This window comes from Oryzias latipes, chromosome 20, assembly GCF_002234675.1.
Source record: "Oryzias latipes chromosome 20, ASM223467v1".
Taxonomy (NCBI): domain Eukaryota; kingdom Metazoa; phylum Chordata; class Actinopteri; order Beloniformes; family Adrianichthyidae; genus Oryzias; species Oryzias latipes.
Window position 1 is genome coordinate 11995894 of NC_019878.2, and position 17197 is coordinate 12013090.

At 40.8% G+C, this 17197-nt stretch overlaps 1 protein-coding gene across 2 annotated transcripts in view; it reads right to left on the reverse strand.

The window, feature by feature from the left end:
- Window positions 1–610: 610 nt before the first annotated feature.
- Window positions 611–17197, reverse strand: part of mmp16 (matrix metallopeptidase 16) — a 72476-nt gene continuing 55889 nt past the window's right edge. The window contains exons 8-11 of one of the 2 annotated variants that reach the window (XM_023949881.1): window positions 11462–11600; window positions 7022–7172; window positions 6425–6540; window positions 611–2723 (exon numbers count right to left, since the gene is read on the reverse strand). In XM_023949881.1, the coding sequence (XP_023805649.1) occupies window positions 2389–2723; window positions 6425–6540; window positions 7022–7172; window positions 11462–11600 (741 nt within the window). In that variant the 3' untranslated portion in view covers window positions 611–2388. 2 annotated transcript variants of the gene reach the window in all.

Consider the following 17197-nt stretch of genomic DNA (forward strand, 5'->3'; position numbering starts at 1 on the left):
ATTGAAACGGCCCCGTGATGAAAAGCGTTATCCCTAGAGGCCAATTTCATCACAGCAGACATAGCCAGGGACCGCAGTCACTTAACGGTTTTGACCTCATCCACTTTGTTGTTAGTGACTGTATGTCAAACGTGTCCCGGCAAAGCTAGAATAAACACACCACAGCTCCTGTTTCACATTCAATCTGCAGTAAATGCCCGCTCTGCACCTCTGGGGTGCTGCATGTGAAGAGCGGGCTTCTATCATGCCACCCAGAAATGCAGCAGGCGACAACGTTAACCCCCCTCAGACCCATAAAAGGCATTCCGTCTGATTCTGCCATTATTCTTTGCCACAGAAACTCAAATTAATTATTTAAATTCAGCTTTGACCAAATTTCCTTTACACTGATCCACCAATTGAAATCATGAACCGATTTGACCTTTGATCCCATTTCTGCTCATTTTTAATGCACACATAAGCAGTTTTAATGTTGAAAGTATCATGTTGGTTCAGCTAAAACCTATAAAGATGCGATCCTTCCTAAAAAAAAATGGATTTTGCAAGGTAATCGATGTAGCAGTTCTTCCACTCGGCGAGCAGAGAGTTGACAAAGAAGAGCGGAGTTTGAGCTCTTTACCATATATTGACCATTTTATTCATTCAGTCAGGACATGTTTTCTGGCTGTCCCAGAATCTTACACAAAGAAAAGTGAGACGTTCCGATTCCAATTATGACCAGAAAACAGGAAGGATTCCAACACGGTAAGTGACCATGAAAAAGCAAACACGTTCAAAGACACATAGCGTTTATGAGAGGCTTGTAGAGGCCAATCTAAAACCGCCAATCACCCATTACGGTTGTTTCTAAATTTGCATATGTACCATTGATTCTCTCAGTATCTTCTTTTTTTTTCTTTTATACTTTTAGATTTACTTGTACCTGTAAGAAGGGAATAGGGGAGTGAAAAACGCTGAAAAAAAGGGGTAACAATAAAGCAGAAAATGTCAACCAAACTCCAAAGCCACGTAGATTGGAACTGTTTGCGTGTACAGCGGATGCTTGCGTGCATGCTGACATAGGCACTGATCTTGACTGGTTGTCCCATGTTGTAGGTCCTCGGGAAAGAGCATTGTGGGACAAATCCAAGGCAAGGACAAATCCAAAATCAGACCCTGAAGCTCTCATTGGCTTGGATTTTTTGCTGTACAGAGATAACAAAATAATAGAACAGAAATCGTAACACGCACAAAATAGTGGCTTTACTCCAGAATTTTCCAATGATACTCTCGATAGAGGCTGACTCTACTGTTTGTTCTGCCCACAATATTTCAGCAAGCCAGTGCTGAGGATTTTGGGTAATATAATAAAAAATAACATCCATGGAAAACCAACCACAAGAAGCACTTATTTCAGCTTCTTTTAAACACAAAAGAAAACAAGAGCAGTATTTTAAAAAACATAAAGGAAAAACACAAGGAAGAGCAAAAGCAGGCACAACAAAAAAATCATATAAAAGGATAATTAAGGCGCGTTAAAATATTGCAGAAAATTTGGCCCCTGTGTCTCAAACAGACTGCCACAACAGTCAGAGCTCCCTGACTCTAAATCACCATAAAAATCCAGAAAAAAACGGAATGATGAAGAAACTGCAACAAACATGAAGTAGAGATTAACAGAAAAGTGATCCTCTTTGGAGACAAATGTATTCTTTTGGTTTGGTCTTAGGAGTGTCTTAAAGGGAATAGTGAGGACCTCCTTTCTCAAATCAATTAAAATGATTTCTGACATAAAAACAAAACAGAACAGAAAAGTTGTGTGATAAGCGTAGGGTTTTATATTTTTTTTTTGGAGGGGGGGGGGGCATCTCAAGAGAGTTGGGTGGAATGAGTATCCAGTTCAGGCAATAGAAAAGAGTTTTTTTTTTCAGAACTTGATATGACAGATGGTAATTCGGCGCCCCTGAAGGTCCTCCCTCTGACTAAAAGCAGAAGGCAGAGAAATATAAACAAAAACAGGAAAGGGACAAAAAGTCAAGTTTCTGAGATACAAAGTGATGCTGACCTTCTTTGTTTCACCTTTTTTCTTTTCTTTTTGGATTTGGACAAAGTGTCCTTCCCAACGAGGACCCCCCTCAGCTCCCCTGTTTGTTAAAAAGGCTGGGGCTGATGGAGTCAGCATTAAGTTAAAGGGCCGCCTTTACACGACGGTCCACAGTCAGTCTGTCCGGATGTTTCAGAGGGTCTGAGCAAAGGTGTCAGACCACCCAAGAGGAGGAGGAGGCATACGTTTCTAGAGAAACATTTCCAAAGTCGGCTATCCTCCTCGATAAAAGTGAGGCTGTTCTTTTTTTTTTTTCCTTCACCAGCCTCTCCCTTCCCTCCCACCCCTTTGTTCGTTCAAATGCGTCAGACCCATTCCTGCATGGAGCGTTTGCAGTACAGTATGTGGCGCGGCGTGCCCTTCTTCTTGAACTGCACCACGGTGTAGACCACCATCACCCCACACAGCGCGAGCACGCACGGAATGATGATGACTATGGCCTTCACCGTGTCCGCCCCGTTTTCCAGCTCGATCACCACGTCCGTGTCGCCGTCATCGGCTGGTGGACGGCCGGGGTCGATCGGCCTGAGATCGCAGCCCATGAAGTCTTTGAGGATGGAGCGCGGGTAGCCGGGCTCCACCCGCAGGAGCTGGTTGTTGAACTTCCAGTATTCCTTCCCCTTGTAGAAGTAGGTAAAACCTACATAAAGAAGACAACACACACAAAAAAGTGACCCAATGTTTCAGTTTACGCCTGATTCTTGAGATCAACTACCCTGCTGGTTTTTTGAGTTACCTCTGCTCTGCTAGCAGTAGGACCGGTGTTAAATTGATGGAACACTCATTTAGGGATTATGAAAAACACAAAAAAGTATTCCGTTATGCCACAAGTGTTTAACTCTTCTTGCATCTGTTTGAGTGTTCTACATGTGTAGTTTTTTGTTTCTGCAGTCAAAAACATGGTATCTGCAAAACCTTGCAACTAGTTTGTAAAAATCTATAAGGAAGGACTATGTTGGGCTAACTTTTAAGCTACATTCACACCTGGCATGTGATGCGTGTTCAAGAACACTAAACGCGTTTGGCCCCTGGTATTTACACTGATATGTTACTGCCTGATCCTAGCACACGTTGGAAGAGGCATGGAGGGAAAAGTCAAAGAGGTGTAAATCTTTCTCCAGGCTTTTTACTTCACAGCTCTATTCCGATAAAGTAAATACTTCATGTCACACAAACTGCAATTCTAATTTCTCCTCCATGATCAATTTTCAAACAGTTGGTACCTCTGTGAATCGAAAGGGACGCCATCCATACTTCACTACCAAATCCAAGTACTGGATAGGTCAAAGTTCAACCTTGTTTTAACCTTCAACCCACGTTCAGTGGTCACGCGTTTGTAGGTAGAGCCCAAAAACGGTCTTAAGAATGTGAATAGCAACAGTAAGTGTGAATGCAAGTTTTAAAAGCAGAAGCCAGAAATGAGCATTTAAGTGTTTACATAGATTTTTCATTGGAAGTAGACACTTGAATTCACGTTACTAAGGGTGGTGTGAGTGTAGCTTCACCCTAACCATAACTTTACTCACTAATACCCAAAACACCAATTGACAGTGTGCTAACATGATGGGCAAGACTTTAATGCACAGGCACCCCTATGTTTTTGAAAATAATCCCCAAGTGCCAATTTCATCAACCATTTTCTCTGTACCTGTTACCAATTCTTTTTTTTTTTCTTTCTGCGCCACCGCTGAAAATGTCTCTCACTGTTCCTCTGGACTAATCAAATCTGTCATCAAGGAAAGAAAACGTGTTCTCCAGCAGGTCCACTGCCACCATCACACAACCGTTCAGAGAGTGTCACTGAGAACAAAAGCTGCTCTTCAAATCACAAGAGCAACATTTCCTTTTTGACAGGAGCCAGACACTCAAATGAACAGGTCAAATACTGCAGTCAGTCATTACAGAGTCAAGGCGGGGTTATGCCACTAGCCTTAATCTATAAAAACGCAGCAGCTACAGCACACAAGCCTCCTTTTTCTATATTGTGTGTTTGTGAAAAGGCTGAAAACAAATGTTGCTGTGTCCTGAAAGTCTCAACTACAGACCTATCTGTATATATGTGCTGTGTAAAACTAAACTGAGCAGCACAGCTGAAATTTCAGGCTCTCCTCCTCCTCCTTGGCCTCCTTTGTACGTTTTGTCTTGCCATTCATTATTCATGGACGCGCCACACTTCTGTGTGAAGGCGAAGGAAGAAATGTTGTAAATTTGAAGCAAAGGAGGGACGGGGCATTCTTGAGGCGCTTGTTAGATAGAGATGTTGCCGCTAAGGAGACTCATAGGGCGAACACCTGAAAGATTTATTTCGAGACACAAAAAAGGCATCAAGCCGCATGAAAGAAAAAAGCAGAATTTACTTATCGTACAAGTTTAATTAGAATGACAGAGCAGCTTTTGAAGCTGACCAAGCCTGAATTTTACAGCTGATTGAGAACAGCTAATGCATTGTAGAACTTTCTGACATGGAAGGTTAAATGTAGGAAGCTTTTGTTTTAAAAGACAAAATGAGGAATATTGAGCCTTGTTTTGTGCAATCAAGGGTCAAAGTATGATAGATTGAATGTTTTTGACATTTTTCTTTACCCTTACATCCCTTTACCATATTGTTGGTTACCACTTTAGTTCAGAGAAGGCAGCAGGACAACACATGGTGCAAAAACAGTCTGTTTGCTGGCGAAAACAGAAAAAAAAATACACCAGCGCTAATTTGTTCAGCCAACCGCTGATCGCAATACACCACTCACGCCTTTAGCCTGCAGAATGTAACGGTCATGGTTTGGGTTTCTTTGTATTGGTTTTTGCTTTCCGTTTTGTTTCTGTCATGTTTGAGTTCTGTTTCCTGTTTTATTTTGAAAGGTTTACTTCCCTAATCCCAATCTCTCCTGATCATGTTCACCTGTGTCTTCTCATTGCTGTTTGTATATTAGACTCGTCTCTGCCTTCCTCTTGTGCTGGTCCATTACCGTCTCTTCCCTGCCTGTCTTCTGCCATGCTTTCATGTTTTGCCCACAGTAAGTTTAGTTTTGTTTTCCTGCTCTGCAGCGCTTTTTGTTAGGTTCATAAACCCCTTGCCCTGGTACTGTGTGCCTCCCCGTCTCTGCGTTTTGGGTCCTTCATGTTCATCAGCCCTCCTTACCTGACAGTAACACGGGATTAGGATTTTCAAATGAAAGCAAGCTTGAAATATTTCATATGTGGGAAATGAAGTCTGTAAAATCAGACCACAGTTGTTAAATGCTGATTAATCCATTAATGCTTATTAAATCTTATTGGTGCAACAATTTGTCATTTTTGAGTTGTTTCTAAAATGCCTTTTTGTCTGCTTTTAACACAATCTAATTAAAAAGGTTTTATATGTAGGGAAAGAATATAAGAAGAGGGGGGCATAGGAATGGCATAAAGAGGAAGAGAACATGAGAAGCCTAATGGGCTGAGCTTCCGTGGGTTAGAACCAGGTCAACAACGCCCTCAGGCCCTAAAATCATGTTGCCTGACATGTTTTGTCAGTGGCATAGACAATTATGTCTGGTTATCTGGGTCAATGCTATCAAAGTGCCATTTGACATAGTGTCTCTGCAAACAGCCACACCAGCAAACAAATGCGGGCTGACACACATTTGAGCAGAGTTTGAAACACCCATCGCCCGCTGGATTCGACTCCATCCTTCACGCTCTGATTGATGCCCGCTCCACCTGCCCTCAGCAAGAGACCTTTTCCGCTACAGACCTGGCAGCAGATCTTTGGCACAGATGGGCCGAGTATCCAACACCACCTGCTCTGCTTTTTCCAACGCCGTCACTGCCAACAACAAACTCAAACCCACCTGGGTATTTTATCCAATCCAGGAAGCTTCTTTCCTGAGCACGCTATCTGATTGGTCAAAAGGTGATCTTGCTGAAAGCTACAAATCCCATCCTATCTTTCCCAATGAAGGCCAGTTGGCTTAAACTGGGATAGGTACCCAGCAGTGGTCTTGTACCGTCTACTTTCCACAGTCCTCCTCCTGCTGACTTTTATGGTCCACTGTGCAGGAGGAACTGATTATAAAACGTTTTCCTTTTGACACAATTTAAAGAAAAAAAACAGAATGAAACTTTACTCCTGCATAGACACATCTCCTGTTTTCAAAATCAAACACTGCTTGTTTCTCTTAATGATGCACACATAGAAGCAGGCCACCCACTAAGAGTCACTTTATGACTGGGGCGAATTTCAATCAATGCCCCACTAGTTTAGCTCCCACCCAGCATGTTCCAGAGATCAGCTGAAATCTATGCCACGCGGCACATGACTCGTGCTGTCACTGCCAAATCAGAGTATTGGGGCAGGACAAAACCTACCGGTTGCTTTGTCGACAAAGGCCCCCTGTGGTGAATCAGGCACGCCCCTCCAAACCGATATGGGCTTTGGATAGCCAGGGTCCATGGTTCCCAATTCTTCACTGGCACGCCAATACCTACATGTAAGAAAAGTTGTCTTTACATTTTTTTGTTTAGACATGTCTTCTATTTTGAGATAACCAATATGCTTTTTTCAGCAATCCATACTCCACTTCGAGTTGATCAGCTGGATCGGCTTCTTTAGATTTTGATTGACTGAGAAAGTAGGGTTCTAGGTCTAGAAGAACAGGCTGGGAGGATCTAGGTTTAGCTATTCAGATCAGTGACAAGAAATTAAATCTGAAACTTTTGATGATCACAGATTTTCAAACTTTCTCTATTATATATTTATTGTTTATAGTTAAATATAAAAAAAATATTTTATATATTTATTTATTTTAAAAGAGGGTGACTATTTCCTGCTACTTCCTGTTATTTCCTGTACTTGCAGGTTACCAAAATTGTTCTCTAGGAATTGACACGTTAACACAAATCAAATGAATTAAAATAATCAACAATGGGTCTAAGCTAAAATGTTCTTGCTCCCATTGCACCCACCTGTCCCCTTTAAAGAAGTAGGTCTTGGCTACGTCTTCCCACCACACCGCGGTCTCAAAGCTCTGGGAAGGCATTCCACGAGCGAACTGGGTGATGTCCTTTGGGTATCCACGCTGCAACATTGTGTCCTTAAATACCCAGAACTGTTTTCCTGCACCACAAAGAAAAACCAAAGAAAAAATGTAATTACAAGGACAAAAATGGGGTGTTAAGTGTTTGTTGTACTGGGGAAACTTTGGCAAACTCATCATGCTGAACTAAAATGAATAAGAAATGATAATCATCAAGGGAGAACTGTCAACCAAACAGAGACAAACAATACTTGTGTAACCTTATAAAGCCAAATATATCAACACCAGGTTATTTTTTCGGATAATGCAGCTAAAACAGGAAAACTGTGAAATGTGTTCTTTTTTTCCCCCGCCGTTCAGAATCCCATCAAGTGTCCCGTCGTTTCATTTTCTCCATTTCTTCCCTTTGCCCTCCTTCCTGTGGAGTAATTAGGTTAGACGGTGCATTTTTGACACAGTGTGACCCCAGGAAATGCATTTCTACATCACTGACGGAGGTGCAGGGTGGGCCAGGAAGAAGAATTTGAAGGGGAGGGGTGTGGTGCAAAGAGTAGCAGACAAGATGATTGAGCTCAAATTCATATTGGTTGAAATAAAGAGTCAGCTGTAGAATATAACAGCTTTGAATGTCTGAACACTGATGTAAATCTTGAACATTTCATTTCTACAGAGGTAATGATAAGAAAATAAAAAGGACAGTAGAGTGAGGTGTTAGCTTGGTCATACGTGTAACTAGAGTGACTTTTTGGAAAGGAAATACCAGTCATTTCATTTCTTGCTCTTTTACAATGCTCCACTCACTGTGGCTCATGCTTCCTCTGGCCTTGACACACAACCCAACACCACACCCCTAGATTAATAATTCCCCACCCCCACAAAAACTACAGTTCACAAATGAAGTTTTTCGCTTTCTCCTGGACCAAGACGAAATTAGATTCTCGCTTTTTTTCTTGGTTATAAGTAATAGCTGACTTTGAGTCAGCCTGCGCATTAAAGCCTACCTTCATCTTCTGAACACTGATCGCTGCTTTGATGTAGCGGGAGCTTCTACATCTGCTGTGCTGTAGCGATTAATCCCTCGCTTGCCTTCAACGTTGCACGAAGAGCATTTTATGGAGTGATGGTATAAGAAAAACGTATAGATGCTTCTTTTTACGATGTACAAAGAAAAACAGGACAATGAGCCCTATGCTCTGGACAATGCTGTAAGAGATCTGTACAGTTTTGGTAGAAGTTCATGTCATGAATTGGATTGTTGGCATAATGCGACCTGCCTTACACGGTTCAAGACAACCCCAGGCCTGTCAGACTTTGACACTCTCCACATGTTAAAACTGTCTGGAATGATAGCATCTTGGCTGTGTACAATTTTCCTGCAGATACAAGAAAAACTCTCCACTTGGATGAACAAATACACAAAGTTGTGTTAAAACAGACCAACAGGCCTGTGTGGTCTCACTCTGGTTCATTCTCTGCTAATAAAGTCTGACTTTGGCTAAGATGGAGACATCTGAACATCCTCAACTGATGCTTTCATACGGAAAAAAAGACTTATAAACTTGAAAGACATTCTGAAAATGGAAGGCGCTGCTGTCAGCTTTGGTTAAGAGTGTGTGCTGCGATGAAATTAAACAAAACCAAGCTGTAAAAGTGGCACGAAGGCTTGGAAGGAGAAGTCTACGCCTAAATTAATCAAGAATTAGAGACAGATGATGTTAGAGGAAACTTAAGCGAAAATACAACTAGCACCATCTGCAGCAAATGTAAAGTGTGAAAGCACTTTGGCTGAGGTAGAGTGTGTAACCCACGCTGTGAAATCAGTTTGCCATTTTCTATCAGTGGACCACCTATTCCGATGAAGACGTTCTTCTCAGTCAAAGGGGATGTAAGCAACAGGTGGAACACAGCGAGCGAGCTGACTTGCAATATTGTGGCAAGATTTTTTTGTTTGTTGCTTTCACACAAGCGTCTCTATATAAATACCAAGTAGCAGTTAGCTGTGCTTATCTTGGACTTTTTCAAATTTTTAGCTCTGAGCCTCTAAGATCATTAAATTGTAATATAGCATTTCGAAAAATAGCTAATTTACAAATAAAAAATGTGGTTGTTTGGTTATGTTTATACTTACCTCTGAGAGACAGAAATGAACACATCAGTGCACAAATGTGTTATCATGTCATCATTTTTGCGACTACGAAACCGTTTATGCAATTAACGTAATTCCAGCAGATTCAGAAGCGAAAAAAGTTGCGTTGCTCTGATGTGTACGGTGGCCGAGAGATGCAAGACATGTTTATATTTAAGATACAACAACAACAACAAATCCCGGTACAAACTAAAAAATCCTGAAGCACTAAAAACAATCTTGATACAAATGAACAAATACTGAAACACAATAGCTAATGATGGAACAAATTACCGAGTCCTGAAACACAGAAGCAAATCCGGGTGCAAATTACCGAATCACAAAAAGCAATCAAATGACCAAATCCAGAAAAACAAAAACCAAAGTGGAGACATGTATCCAACGGAAAGGGAACGTCCTGAATCCCGAAAGTGACATAATCGTGTGGGATTTATAAAAATGTATTCATTACTGTTTATTATGTGGACATTATAAATACATGAGACAGTCCAAAAGCATTTTTTTATTGTATTACTACAATAAAAATGACAACAATTTTTAGCGAGGTAAAGTTTTTGCGTCACTGCAGGTATTTAAGGGTATTTCCTTTCTGTTAAAGCTGGCCCCAAAGTGCAAAAAATAACAGCAGAAGATTGAGAAAAAAATTTACGAAAGCGAGCAGCTGCTGGATATGCAACACTTTACAGTAGTGACGTAAATCAGCTGATTCTATCGTGGAGAAAAGTGGATTTGCGTCGTAACGTTACGCAACACTTTATTAAAGTAAAGTGCGATGTGACAAAGAGCATGAAGTCATTTGGGTGCTGCCGACGACATCTCTGATGTTAAAGGGTTAAAATCTGTACAAAGAGCAACCTTTTCTTAATAAATACATTTGCGTTATGTATTGTGTTCACACATTAAAACCTGCTTTACACAACTTTAACATGCATAGAGTTAGGCCCAGTTAACTCATTTATCAATTCAATTAATTTTCAAAATATTCAAGATATTTATACAACACAGGGACGTCAAAGATGGATTTAGATTGTCAAACCTTGTGGACAGTATTTTGGCATTTAATTAAAAAATTACTATGATACAGCAAACAGAAAAAACACAACTGTAATGGACCAATGTTTTTGATTTACAACACAGTATTTACACTCTGATGCTTTAGACTAATCTAATGCTCTGCACACAAGTGTAATATATTGTAACATCTTCTAATGTGCTACAGCTCCGCACTGTTCTCTTTCGTCTGATCAAAAGAAAGCCCAGCTCTACCACTGAACAAGAATGTTATAAACAGCTTTAAGCTGTAGATGCTGAATAAAAGGAGTAAGAAAAGAAAACAGACTGAATAAAAGGCACAGGGCTGCACTGAATGAATGAACACCCGTCTGACATCTAATGTGAGGAATCAGCCATGACCTCACTTTGTAAACTTTATTCTACGGCATCCATCTGGGCATTTATTTTGCAGAAATTCATTATTCCGGGACATTCAAAGCAGCTGTTTTGAGTCAGACCTGCGGTGCTGCGTTTTGTTCCCGACAGATTTTCGTCCTTATTTTTCTCTTTCAAACGGGGACAAAAGGAATAGAGCCTTCTGGGAAATCAGCTGTGTGAATGCAAATGAGAAGTGACATTTCTGTTAAAATGAATTTTCTTAATCCACCAAGTCCCCGCTGCGGGCGGAGTGGCGGGACAGGCGAGGAAGTCAAACTTGTGGGACCTGTGGTACCATGCAGCGCATTTCCAGGAAGCATTTGGTGTTAAAAACAGAAACAGCTTTGAGAGAGGATTGTAGACTTGATCCCTGCAGACTTTCATGGCTTACCTACTCCTCCTTGCATCAGCACCCCTTGCATCTCCCTGTCTTCCACTCTTCATCTTTGGAGAGTATGCAAATAGGGGCTCTACCAAGTTGGTTAAACGTTTACTATGAAGTTGTGTTTTCTTACTGTCAGAAATAACTTTAAAACTGTTTTGAAGTTACATTTTCTAGATTTAAAGTAGGCAATCTTCAGAAAAATCAAAACAAACTACGATTTTCATTTAATTTAAACCAAACTTTACCACTGCAGATATACACCCTCTTTTTTCATGTAGATACAGAGAGAAGACGTCTGTGTAAACAAATCTTTCTATCAACGTCGCTGCAGCCGGATTCTCTTCCTCAGCTGGAAAAGAGCTGCACACAGGGAGGGCATCAAAGACAAAGGCAGGAAACACATTTACCTTTGAAGAAGACAAATTTGCCCTCGCTGTTCTCGTACACTGCGTCGATTTTGGGTGGGAGGCCTCTCCAGAAGACGCTGATGCGCATGGGGTATCCTGGCGGTACAGAGTTGTCTCGCACTCGCCAAAACCACTGGTCCTGAGAGGAAGCAAGAGCTCTTTTCAGGAAAAGAAAACACCCATCTAATCTAAGATAAGTGCTTTGAAACTACGGCAGTTTAGAGCAACATTTGCTTAAATAACTTCTTGAAACTCCTTTGTTTTTGGGGGTAGAATGAACTCTGACCAGGGAGTAAAACACCCAGCAAATATCATAACTGCTTTGACAGATGGAGGGAAAAGTGTGGGCTGGTTTGATTCATTGTTAGTTTAGCTTTTGGCGAGCAAGTGCTTTCAGTGGAATAGCCAAAGCTGCCTGCCAAACACCAGCGTTGCAGCTAGCACAGTATTTAGCAGCTGAGGATATTTTGGTCGGCGATAAGGAACAGACGAAAAGGAACAAGAACACCCGCTATTCATGGTGTGTGGGTTCATAAATGTGTGTTTAGTGCCTCTTGTCATTGACGAGGTGTGAAGTGTTGGGATGCATCCGAAATTCTAGAGTTTGAGGAAATGTTCTGAACAATACCACGATCCAGGAGTGAAATCGATCGGAGTCCGACTTTTGACACCAGTTGGCAGGAAGCTCTTACATCTGATAGCAGCCTTTCCAGGCCAAGCGCTCAAACAAAAAGGCAACTGCTGCTCTGACGGCCGCCATGCCTATAAGATACACCTTCTCAGGTTCCCAGGAAGGCTCAGCGGATGTGCCTCCACATGCAGAACTTGCAGAACGCATTGGGAAGACCATCAAGTACTGGGGGCAAAGCGATAGCCAGGAGCTTTATGAGAATCCAAGGGCTTGGATTCATGCGAAACATGCGTGCAGCCAAGTGGAAGGTGTGCCTTTTTGATGTTGGATGAAACTTGATGACAGAGGGTGTTGGGGGACACTCAGATGTGAAAGCCATTAGAACCCGATGACACGCCCCACCCTTCCGCGGGAAATGGCCAACTGCACTTCCAGAACATTCTCAGCTCTCTGTCCAGAACGACCTGACCTCACAGAGAGGGGAGACCCTCAGTACCGCCCTCGCTCAATGAGCAAGCTGAATAAAAAGAAACCAATTTCTGTTTTTCTCTGTCTAATTCTACAGTTTAATTGAAATCAAACCCGGGTTAAAATCTTCTTCCTCTTCCTTTTCACTGAGCCCCAATCTTCATCCTCATTTCTCCTCTTTTCCATCTCTCAGTGTCGCTCAGTACCTGCTGCCTCCCCACATTTCAATTGTTCAGCATTTTCCACCCTACGAGGCCTGTCTGTAATTGAAAACAGATCAAACCGTGAAATCTGACCCATTTGAATCCCTCTGACTTTAGAAAAAGCAAAATGTTCTCTTTCTGTCTCCCGCCCTGTCCCACTCCCACTCTGAAAATAAAGCTCAAGAAAGCAGGTTTCATTATTTAGGAAAAAAAAAAATCTGCAGAAATGCTGTAATTACAGAAGTGTCCACTAAAAGTTTGGAAAAAAACGACTCCCAAAAAAAAGTTTAAAGAAAATACAGCAGAAGAAACCTTTTCTCTCATGCACCTGTGTGGCAGACAATAATGGAATAAGAGCTCGCATGCTCCTCAGAAAAACATGAATTCTGTCATGCTACAAGTCTCTACCAATCCCCAAAAATTTGTGAAAAGAGCAACAAAGACGCCAGCGACTGTATGACACATCCTCCTGAAAGTAACAGACAGCGTGGTGCAAGAAACGCGAACAAAAAGAGATCGACTTCAAAGGAACAACTGTGAAAAGACAAAGAAATGACAGAAAATTGACTGAACAGCAATAGAGAAACTACAAAGAGACTCCAAATGGCCAAAAATTGGCTCAAAATTACTGCAGAGAGATGGGGGACAAACTTGACGTGACACAAAATTATGCAAAACTGTGTTGTCTCTTTCGGTTAAGGGACCACTGTTGTGCAGGAGGGGTGGGGGGTGGGGGGGCTTTAGCAGGTTTGAAACCATAAATCCGACATTTGGATCATCCTATGTCCAACTGTTCATGCTTCTTCCGGTTGTTGAGCTCAGTCGCTTAATAAAACAAAAGAAAAATAGTTACAAAACAGTCAGGGGTAAAGTTTGGGATCAAAGGGCTGGAGTTGGGTAGTTGTGATCTGAAAACCCAAAGTCTGACATCGCCGTTGCTGAGGGATTTCTGCAAGTCAAACCCTTTGTCACCTTCTGTTACTTTCCACACTCACGGCAGCTCAACATTTCATCCTTATGCTCGTCCGATTCAATGAAAGTCAACAGAACATGAGGCGTTTTGGGGGGATTATTGAAAAGCAGCCTTTCATAGGATGGTTTGTTCTATGATCAATATGATGTCTGCTACAGTGCAGAGGATAAAAAAAAAAAAAACCTCTTAAGCTAGATGAAGCAGACATAAGCTTCATGGTTTCAGCTTCCACGGCGGGCTCAGCAGACTGGAGCAGAGAAGAGTTGAGTGACATGATTATTCAGACTTCTGTTTTGGGGCGTCCACGATGAATCTAGACTTGGTGGCATCCCCATTTCACAATGTACAGTATCCGGGATAATAGTGAGGATGTAAGACTTCCGTCTGATGACAATGCGATACGGAAAGTCCAACTATGAGGAAGGAGATTTTGTGTTTTTACAAAGACATGTTTGGATGGACTCCATGTGGAGGAACATTCCCGACCCGGACACTGCCCTGATCTCAACCCCGTCGAACATCCTCAGGATGAGCGTGAGCAGCACAGTGACTCATTTTTGACCAACGTCAAGCACGACTTCCCGAACGCTTTACAGAATCAATGCGCACAAATTCCCAGAGAATTACACTAAAATCCATCGGAAAGCCTTCTGAGAAAAGTAAAGACTGCAATAGCAATGAACCAGGATCAACATGGTATTAGTGTCTATACACTTGGGCACAATATTATTAAATCGCTGGTGTAATGGTCAGGCAACTGTTTGCAGTTAAAGCAAACACAAACAGCTCTGCCATGTCTAACAAGCAACAGACACTTAGCTCAGTTTAGGCTAATGGTAGGGCTCATGGAAAAGAACAATTGGGTTTCGTAGCAGTTTATGTAAATTAAAGAAATAACATTTAGGCACTGATGAGTAAAATTCAAATGTCTTCCAACATTTAACATTTCATTAACCAGAGCTGAAGTAGCTGCTGAGTCAATCTGCCGCTGGCTGTGAATGAATGTTTCAGCTCAAATGTGAGAGGAACGCTCATTTATTTTATCTAAATTCATTTTTCTTTAAGCTTGCAGTCCATCTGAGAAATAATTGGTATGTAAATTTTGAAACTTGATTAAGTAAAAAGGAATCATTCTAGTCCTATAAACCCCCCTTGCTCCGTATGTTTCAGCATTAAGAAAATGCAGTAGATTCCCGAAAATAAACAATAATAATGAGTAATAGCAACATGCATATGAACACATGGTATTCTACCAAAAAAAAGGAGATTATAGGTAATTTTTGTTAAATAAAATTAGCTTTTTCTTTGTGGAAAAAAATGACCTAAACACGTTCACCATTCAGGGATGACATCGGATTTCTATGGATTGAATGCATATTTATCTTGGAGTGGAAAAGTTTCTGGAAAGAGTTTAAAGACAAGCACAGTAGCTAATGTCTTCCAATGCTGCTGGTTGGATTTCTGTCCCACCAAGAAAATGTTGTAGCTTAAACGAAACTGTGTCGCAGAAAAAAGGTTGACCCAAATCCCTTAAATCCCTGCGTGCATTTTCTGGCTCTACAAACTGAGAAAACTGCAGTGAGCCATGAAGCCATCCAAACTCCAATAATGATGTCTGAGAATGTACATCTATTTTTTCTTTTTTTTAACTTTGGTTTGAGACTGATGGGGGCAGAAAGAACTGGTGGAAACTTTCTGTCTGATTCTCAGACTTACAGTACATCTGTGGTACACCTGGACTGAGCTGGTTATAAGTAGGAAAAAAGGGGCGGTTGGTGTATGAATACATTTAAATGAATGTTTATTCTTGCCAAATGGTTGTGAGTTCAATAGGAGTTAAGCCTGGCGAGTGTCAAAATATTAAACCTAGAACTTTGTAGTCCTAATGTGACATTTATATTTAAGACTGAATGAAGCTTGACTTTATTTTTTTATTTTTTGCAAGAAATAAAGATTCAAGAAGCTTTATGGCGATTTCAACCACATTTAGCTGACGCAGTACAGAGTAAAATGAGATGATGTTTGTCTAAGACTTTGTGCTACATGAACATAAAAGAAAAAGTACCCACAAAAAAGGGAGGAGGGGGCTACAGAGAGAAAGGACAGGAGTTTGTCTTAGCAATATACAAGTTTAGAATGTGCATTTAGGTGAAGATAGCACAAAAAAGTGCAAAAATAAAAAGAATTCATACAGTTAAGAAGAATTTATTATATATTGTTTTCTTCCATTTAACCAGGCCGAGCATGAGCAAACTTTCATCATTGTTGCTTACTTAAATGCGTTTTCTAATTTATTTTTTAGGAATTTTGTTGTTCCTTTATAGTACACAAATCAGGCCAAACCAAACTAAAAATGTAGCAAATGTTGTGCCCCAAAGATAAAAACAAAAGGCAAAGTGTGAAAAAGACAATTTCTAAACGGTACGTGGAAATGTGAACATTTTGCCAGCTGGAAATCCACTTTTACTTTTCTCAAAGTGAGTGATCTGCAATGTTCACCATGTGGTCAAAAACGTCTGTCAATGCGGCCGCATCACTTAAGTTTTTATTTTCTCTGTTCTTTGAGTAATAGCTTTGGTTCTGTGTGAAAAAGGTATTTTCTATTAAATATATATAATAAAACGACTAGAAGAAACTGCATAGATTTTTTTCTTCTCCTTTTTAGGCTAAAAAAAAAGTAGTGAGAGGGTACCATGATGCAAATTGAAACTCTTTTGTAAGTTTGGAAGGCTTACAAAAATGTACTGTTTTTACAGTCATGAAAATGTCTCGAACCATGAGAACAAAGTGCTCCACCCACATATTAATGGAGCAGCTATGAATCTATTTTTACAACTAGTGTAAAAGTTTAAATAAAATATAATAGAATTGTAAAGTTGGATTCATAGAAGTTCCGATGTATCCCTGAATATTCCTTCAAAGTTCAGCGACTAACGTTTCAGGGAAAAACAATCTTAGGTTTCTGCTTGAATCGACCTAACTGCGGATTTTGAAAATATTCCTTAAACAGCTCAAATCTGCTGGTCCAAAAAGATCCAAAGGATGAAGTATTGGAGCATAGAATTCATGAAAAACATCAACTAAAAAAAAGGATATCACCACTGAAAATTTACAGCAAGGTGACAAAACTTTCGCATTAAACTAAAATAAGACGTAGACACTCAAGACATGGTTCCTGTTCCAGGCGTCATCACTCAAACTTTCTTACAGCCTCATTTGTATAGCTTGGCATCGTCAAATGAAATATAAACATCTCTAATTAGGATTCCAGATAAACTGGTTTGTAGTTGGGCAGCTTTAATTATGTGGTGGAAAAAAAGGTGTTAACACAAAATGTCAGCCTTTTAGCAGAAAACTGGCAGAAGGGTGATCGAGAGGGAAGAAATATTAAGACCACCTGCTCCTCCAACGGATCACACTAGCACAGGAAATCCAAGCTAAACTTATTGATTTCACTTAAA